Raw genomic sequence first — 7,528 nt, 5'->3', positions numbered from 1 at the left:
ATATTCCATTATTTTTGTACATTACATTTTTTTTCAATCATTTCCCAACAAATTGCTATTCACTTTATTTCTAGGTGTTTGGTGTTCTTACTTTATTTGTTTGGTTTTTCTTTGGGGGGCTGTTTCTAGTTTGTTGTTTGGTTTTTTTAAAACATAACTAAAATGCTATTAGAGACACTCTGGTATATGAACTTTCTCCTCAACCACAGTCAATCTCACTTTTCTATGTATAATCATCAGTTGCCAGCAAAGCAAAGTCAATCACCCATTATTTTGGGGACATTGCTATATATGTCTGAGGAATCCCTCCTCCATCCCTTTCACATGGACAATGCTTCCTATGAAACTCATTCCTTTTGTGGGTCATATCTTTCCTTCAAAACCTTCTAAGAACAAAATAAAAATAGTATCTTGTTTCTGCTCACTTGCTTCTGGGGTTACACTGGCTTTCATTTACCAGTGGAATCTTCCTAAAATGACTACATCTCTTTCAAGATACTCATTAAAATAGCCCAGTAAACTCTCCTTTCCATTAAATGTGCTTTTTTGAACCCTTAGGTTCAGCCCTCTTTTCTTATTCAACTATATGTATTATCACTGAAATAGAAAAATTCCTTCTCTTTTTTGAAAATCTATACACATGAGTCATGTAAAATGTGATAGTCTGGATTTATGTGAATCAACAGTTTTTCACATTAAATATATAAGAAGGTTAAGTGAGCATAGAGGTTACAAACTAATACTTTCTGAATGAATCTAGTAGTCTAGAGTGACTAAATAACCCAAAAATATATTTGATTTTCTCCTTGAGAAAAGAAAAGTGAAAGGGAAGAATATACCACCTGTTTTTCTTCTCAGTTTCTGAATATAAATTAAAGTTAGAATAAAGTCCTTCTAAATTCTCCTTTTAAGAACTTTTATCAACTAAGAAAAGTCATGAAGGTCAAAAGTGAAAAATGAAAAAAGCAAACTTTTTAGTCTTAAAGAACCATAAAAAGAGATCACATTCAAAAAAAAAAAAGTAGAGTGAATATTTTGAGATTCTTAGAAAAAATCAATATGATAGCATTTAAAAATTAAATAGTGAGATTCCTAGATTAGAATTTGATTTATAAATATTCAAAAGGATAGAATCCAAAGTTAGAAAATGTAAGGGGAAGAAAAATAATAAACATTTGAGGGGGCCACAGAGTCCAAAGATAGAAAATGTGAGGGGAGGAGAAGTACCTTACAAACTAAATTTTGGTTAACCTATTCCATTCATACCAGTCCCCTGTATTTTTGTAGGTATAACTCTATGCAAGCTTCACTTAGAAAAAAATGTTTTTTTTTACTGGGGCAGACAATGAAATTGATCTTGTAATAGGCATCCCACGTATTCATTTTAGGTTTTTTAATGGCTCAGAAACATTCATAACTGAGACCAATCTTTGTAGGATTGAATAATCCAGGTGTCATCAATATTCTCATCTAGGAGAAGAGTGGTCCTCACGTTCCACTAGATCAAAGCAGTTAAAATGGGAAAATCTCAACGGCAGGTTCAGGATTTCTTGCATTTGAGGTTAGAGTTCTTCCTTAATTTGTTTTTGTTTTTTTTTCTTTTATTATTGGAGCGGCTACTACAGGTAAGGATTGCTATTTTGTTGGTATGAGAATCAATTTTCTCTGTGTATGGATCAATGCAAATATTTTGATTAAAGTTGGTACATCTTTTAAATGAACAGTTTTTCTATAGTTAGAATAAAGACTAGAAGTTTTCAAGAGTAAAAGAAGTCTTAATTGACCATGGGCAGACTCACTGTGTGAGCCATTCTTTCTCTTTGGGTGTTCAACAACCTGAGCTGTAATGAATTGTGGTATCAATTAATTCGATTTTTAAACTTCCTAACCAAGACTTTAGGGCCAATGAACAACAATGAAACCTTTGAGTAGTTCTATCTGGCCTTTCATAAAAAAGGAATTATAGTTACAAAAGGATAGAATCCAAAGTTATAAAATGTAAGGGGAAGAAAAATAATAAACATTTGAGGGGGCCACAGAGTCCAAAGATAGAAAATGTGAGGGGAGGAGAAGTAACCTTACAAACTAAATTTTGGTTAACCTATTCCATTCATACCTGTCCCCTGTGTTTTTGTAGGTATAACTCTATGCAAGCTTCACCTAGGAAAAAATGTTTTTTTACTGGGGCAGACAATGAAATTGATCTTGTAATAGGCACCCCACGTATTCATTTTAGGTTTTTTAATGGTTCAGAAGCATTCATACCTGAGACCAATCTTTGTAGGATTGAATAATCCAGGTGTCATCAATATTCTCATCTAGGAGAAGAGTGGTCCTCACGTTCCACTAGATCAAAGCAGTTAAAATGGGAAAATCTCAACGGCAGGTTCAGGATTTCTTGCATTTGAGGTTAGAGTTCTTCCTTAATTTGTTTTTTTGTTTTTTTGGAGTAGGCTACTACAGGTAAGGACTGCTTCTTTGTTGGTATGAGAATCAATTTTCTCTGTGTATGGATCACTGCAAATATTTTGATTAAAGTTGGTACATCTTTTAAATGAACAGTTTTTCTATATTTATTTATAATTATAGTTACAAAGAATAAATAATATGTTGTTGGGAGTGAGGTACTTACAGCTCAAATTGTCAAGCATTTATTAAGTGACTACTGTATGCCAGGGTCCATTTTAGTAACTAGAGATATAAAGAAAATAAAAAGATGACATAGGTCCCTGCCCTTGAAGCCTTTTTCCTCCACAATCAATGAAAATGCCTTTAGAAAAAAAAAATGATGGTGTCCTAACTGATAGTACAATATAGCGTTCATAGAAGACAGAAAAATCTTTTGAAGAAATATGGAAGAACTGGTATTCCAGGAAAAGGAAGAGTTAATACTTAAGGAGAGAAATTATCTTAAGCCCTCAAAAGAAGGGTAATTAGGAGGATCTAAATACTTGCAGCTCAAATCTTTCAAAAAAGGTTTTTCCTCCATTCGGCTTGTCTGTCTTCTCCCTAACCTACTCTACTCCAAACTCAGTTTGTTCATTTTTCTTTTTAAAATTTAATTAACAGAATTTATCATCTCTCCCTCCCTCCTACTTCTGTAATTGAAAAAGAAAAAGAAAACCTTTGTAATAAATGTATGTAGTCCAGCAAAACAAATTTGTCAATTGGCCACAACCCCAAATTTGTGTCTCATTTTGCATTTTTAGTTTAACCCCTTTCTTTTAGGAAGTGGGTAACATGCTTCAGCATGATCATTATATGGATTAGGGTTCTTAAAGTCTTTCAAAGTTGTTTGATTTTACAAGGTACAAAATGTCCTAGCTTTGTTCCCTTCAGTTTATATAATTTATACAAGTCTTCCCAGCTTGTATAAGCTGTCCTTTTCATTTTTTCTCATCACACACAAGTATTTCATTATCTTATTATTTGTGTAGCCCTTCTCTAATTGATAAACATGCCCTTATTTTCTAGTTCTTTGCCACTATAAAAAGAACAATTGTACACATTTTTTTTTTTTTTGTATATTAAGTCCTATTTCTCTTTCTTTGATTTATTTGAAATGTAGGTCAAGGGGTATGGACAGTTTGGTGACTGGGGGCATAGTTCAAAATTGCTTTCTAGAATGTACTTTTCCATCTCTTCTTAAGACAGCAAGAATCTTGAAGGCAGAAGCTATTTCCTTGTGCCTCCCCACCCCTCTAATACCTAGTTCTTAAAGGTGGCATTCTCCAGTTGTGATAATGCCAAACATTTAATAAAGTATTGGTGACTTTATTGATTTAAAAGTGAAGAAAGGAGGGGTTTTCTGGAATGCTTTCAATTGTACAAAGGGTCCTGAAGAAAAAAGAATTAAGTGTCCTTCGGCTAGAAGCAATATAGAGAACAATGAGAAGTTGTAAAAAGATATAGTCATTCTGATGACTAGTTGTTCAGTCATTTTCAGTAATGTCTGAATCTTATATGACCCCATTTGAGGTTTTCTTGGCAAAGAAACTAGGGTGGTTGTCCTTTTCCTTCTCTAGGAAATTGAGGCAAATATAATTAAGTGGGTTGGACAGAGTCACACAGCTAGTTAATGTCTAAAGCCAGATTTGAACTTGAGAAGATGTCTTCCTGACTGTAGGGTTGACACTCTATCTGCTGAAGCATCTCCTAGGTCCTAATAAGTAGAATTTCCAAAAAGGAAATTATTCTGCCCTTCTTCCTTGAAAATCTTCAAATATAGGTATTTGAATTTTTTTGTTTTGTTGTGTATCTTTTTGGAAGGATAGTGAAACTTATGGACCCCTTCTCAGAATGATATTTTTAATTGCATAAAATAAATCACCAAGAAACCTAATTATATTAAAACATGACTATCAAATAATACATTTAAAATTTTTCATGGATTCAAGATTAAGAACCTCTCTTCTAGCAGTATGGTCCTTTTTTTTTTTTTTTTTCCAGGGATACTATGACGAATTCTCATTTAGGGATGGATTTGATTAATTGATCTAGAGAGGAAATATAGTGTAGTAGATAAGGCATTGTAGTTGGAACCAGGAAGATCTGAGTGCAAATCTCTCTTCAGGCACTAGATAAATGACCCTGGTCAAGTTCCTTAACTGTGTGCTTGATTTTTTCTTATCTACAAAATGAGAGCATTGGACTCAGGTGGACCTTGAGATATATTCTAGCTCTATGATTCTATGATCTGCTGATGTATCAACGAACTCTGTGATTCTCTGTATAGAGAAATACTGGGGTAATGTTCATAATGTCACAGGAATAAGCAAGCTTTTTTTTTTTATTTTTCCCAGCTGAATGAACATGTCTACATCAGGCAAAATAAATAAGAAGAAAAATCCATCCTTCAAAATCTTTAAATCTTACAGGGCTGGCTTGCAGTTCCCAATAGGTCGAATCTATAAGTATTTAAAGACTGGAAACTATGCTGAAAGAATCAGTATTGAAGCCCCTGTCTTTCTGGCTGCTGTGATGGAATATCTGACCACAGAGTTGCTGGAGCTAAGTGGTAATGTTGCTCAGCTGAACAAAAAAGTCCGTATCACCCCTCGGCATATCCAGCTAGCCCTTCAAAATGACAAGGAACTTCGTGAGCTCGTGGCTGCTGCAACAATTCCTGAAGGTGGGGTGATGCCCCACATTCATTTCCAACTACTTTCCCGGAAGACTCGAGCTCTACCAGATGGGAAATCCTCTTCCTTCCAAAAGGTCTAGCTATTTCCAGAGAAAAAGAAAATAGGGAATCCTTGGAATTTTTCTCTTCAGACATGTATTGCTTGCTCTAAGCAGGTTCAGTTTGCTTGGAAAGGTTGATAGGTGATAATTTGAGTTTTTAATTTTTAATGAGTCAGAATTATAGAAATGCATTATAATAAAAAATGCTTGCTTTTTTTTATGCTTTAAGTTGGTCTGTAGAATTCCTCCTAAAGCTAAAACATTTATCAACCTGGGATTCTAATTACTCTGAGTATATTTAAAGGGAAGAAAACACTATTTCCTTTTCTTCTCAGTCTTACATTTTAGAGTAGGAAGAAAATTGTCTTCTGTCAATACAAGATAGGTTTTCCTTTAAAAAAAAAAATTAAAGGGGAATTTACTCATGTGGAGAAATAGGCCTGCTTTAGGCAGATGAGTTTTGGGTTGTTGTTGTTGGGTTTTTTTTTTTTTTAAACAACCTAAACAATCCTGCTAGCCAATAAAGGAAACATTTGATTGTATTGTTAACCTAGTTGTAGTGAAAAAAAATCACCAAATGAAACTTGAGATAATTATTTAGGTCTACATTTCTGCTCTTTAAAAGAGTTCTAACACTGGAATTAAACCTAAGGAGTTGAAGTATATCCCATAACAAAGGGCAGACAGATAAATGAAAGTATTTATGGTTGGATTTAGTGTTAATTTAGTTTTTCGTCCAGATCTGTGAATTCACATCAAGATTATCATAGTGAATGTTTGCTCTCCCTAGGCAAATTGGGCAATTCTTCTATAACTTCATCTTAGAGAATTAGGTAGGAATAATCAGAAGTTATGACTTGCCTAATGTCACACAACTTGTACAAATCAGTGGAAGGATTTGAATCCAGGTCTTCTATGCATTAGATTTACATATATACATTTAATCATGCTCATAAAACACATTAAAATTATAGAAAGATGCTTATTGTACAACCCATGCTTATTGTCTGGGTACTTCCCATCTTTGAAATTAATCTTATGATGAAAGATATTCACAGAAGTGAACATTATGATCTTGAAATAGCTCAGGTAATCATTATTTTCAGGAAAACATACTGGTTCAGTATGTATTTCTGGAAAATATTACTGTTTTTAGTTCATTTATATTTTAACTCTTTGGCTTTAATTTAGATTCAAGAGATCAATACAACTTTTTTTTGCTCAGGCTTCATCAACAATCCCTAATTCTAATTTCACTAGTCTGCCAAAACTATGACAGTTTGTTTTTAAGAGGGATGGAGGGAGAATCTGTTCTTAATGATTAAAAGAACAATAAGCAGAACATAAGGACTACTTTTGTTGTTGTAGTATTTTTGTTATTTTTTTCCAATCACAGAAGAAAGTAGGCTCTGGTGTCTTGTCCACTATAATTTTATGTCCTACTCTCTGTACAATTCATATTTAGTTATTAACATTTTTAGGTTACACAAGTAGAATTTAACCTCTATTAATCAAAAAGAGTTGAACTCAAACTGGGCTGTTAATGAATTAGTATATTTCTTATACTATATCTCCAAATTTTTCTGCCATTAATACTTCTCTAGTCTCATTGAGACTTCTCTATGCCAAACCAGCATTGTCTTGTTCTGCAGACCCCTCTCGCTCACTCCTACCCACCTGCTTTTGTTCTTGTTATTGCCACTGCTGACAATTCCATTTTCCCCTAATCATCATCTTGGCAGATCTCACAAAAATGATGGAGAGGAAAAGGAAAGAGAGGGGGAGAAGAAAGAGAGCACGCTAAAGTATGGCATGACAATATCCAAAAAGATCTCTCCAGCTTAGTTCATGGAGTGGGATTTAATAAGATGAAATTCAGTAGGGATAAGTGTAAGGCCTTATACATGGCCTAAAAAAATAAGCAATAAGTTGGGAGAAAGCATGGATAGAAAAAAGTTCTTCTGGGGAATAAAAGATCTTGGGGTTTAGGTAGACCACAAGTTCAATCAATAAACAGTGTGATTTATCTCCAAACAAACCATAATACAGTCTTGGGTGCACTGAAAGAATTTCAACTTCTGGAAATAAGAGAATAATAGCACTATTGCCTCTGCCCTCATCTGTAGTACTTGGATCAGTTTTAGATATCACATTGATAAGCTGCAAAGTTCCTGAAGGTGAACAACCAGGATCTGAAGGGTCTTGGATCCTTATCATATGAGGAATGATTGGAAGAAATGGAATGTTTAATCTGGGAAAGAAGAAAAGGAAGAGTGGGGGAAGAATTGAAAGATGTTTCTAAGAATTTGAAAGGCTATCATATGAAAGAAAGATTATATTTACT

The 7,528-nt window shown here is 33.9% G+C and overlaps 1 protein-coding gene across 2 annotated transcripts; it reads left to right on the top strand.

Moving 5' to 3' along the window:
* The first annotated feature begins 1,526 nt into the window (after positions 1-1,526).
* LOC127553754 (histone H2A-beta, sperm-like) lies at positions 1,527-5,412 on the top strand. Of its 2 annotated transcripts, none has more exons than XM_051984733.1 (2): positions 1,527-1,625; positions 4,803-5,412. In XM_051984733.1, exon 2 carries the CDS (start codon positions 4,807-4,809, stop codon positions 5,221-5,223), a length of 417 nt encoding a protein of 138 aa, XP_051840693.1. In that variant the 5' UTR covers positions 1,527-1,625; positions 4,803-4,806; the 3' UTR covers positions 5,224-5,412. The 2 variants fall into 2 exon arrangements, with proteins under 2 accessions (XP_051840693.1, XP_051840694.1); XM_051984734.1 differs by lacking the exon at positions 1,527-1,625 and adding an exon at positions 2,376-2,463.
* Positions 5,413-7,528: the final 2,116 nt, after the last annotated feature.

Source organism: Antechinus flavipes, chromosome 3 (assembly GCF_016432865.1).
Source record: "Antechinus flavipes isolate AdamAnt ecotype Samford, QLD, Australia chromosome 3, AdamAnt_v2, whole genome shotgun sequence".
Lineage (NCBI taxonomy): Eukaryota > Metazoa > Chordata > Mammalia > Dasyuromorphia > Dasyuridae > Antechinus > Antechinus flavipes.
The sequence above is the reverse complement of the archived record's forward strand: the minus strand, read 5'-3'. Positions and strand labels throughout refer to the sequence as shown.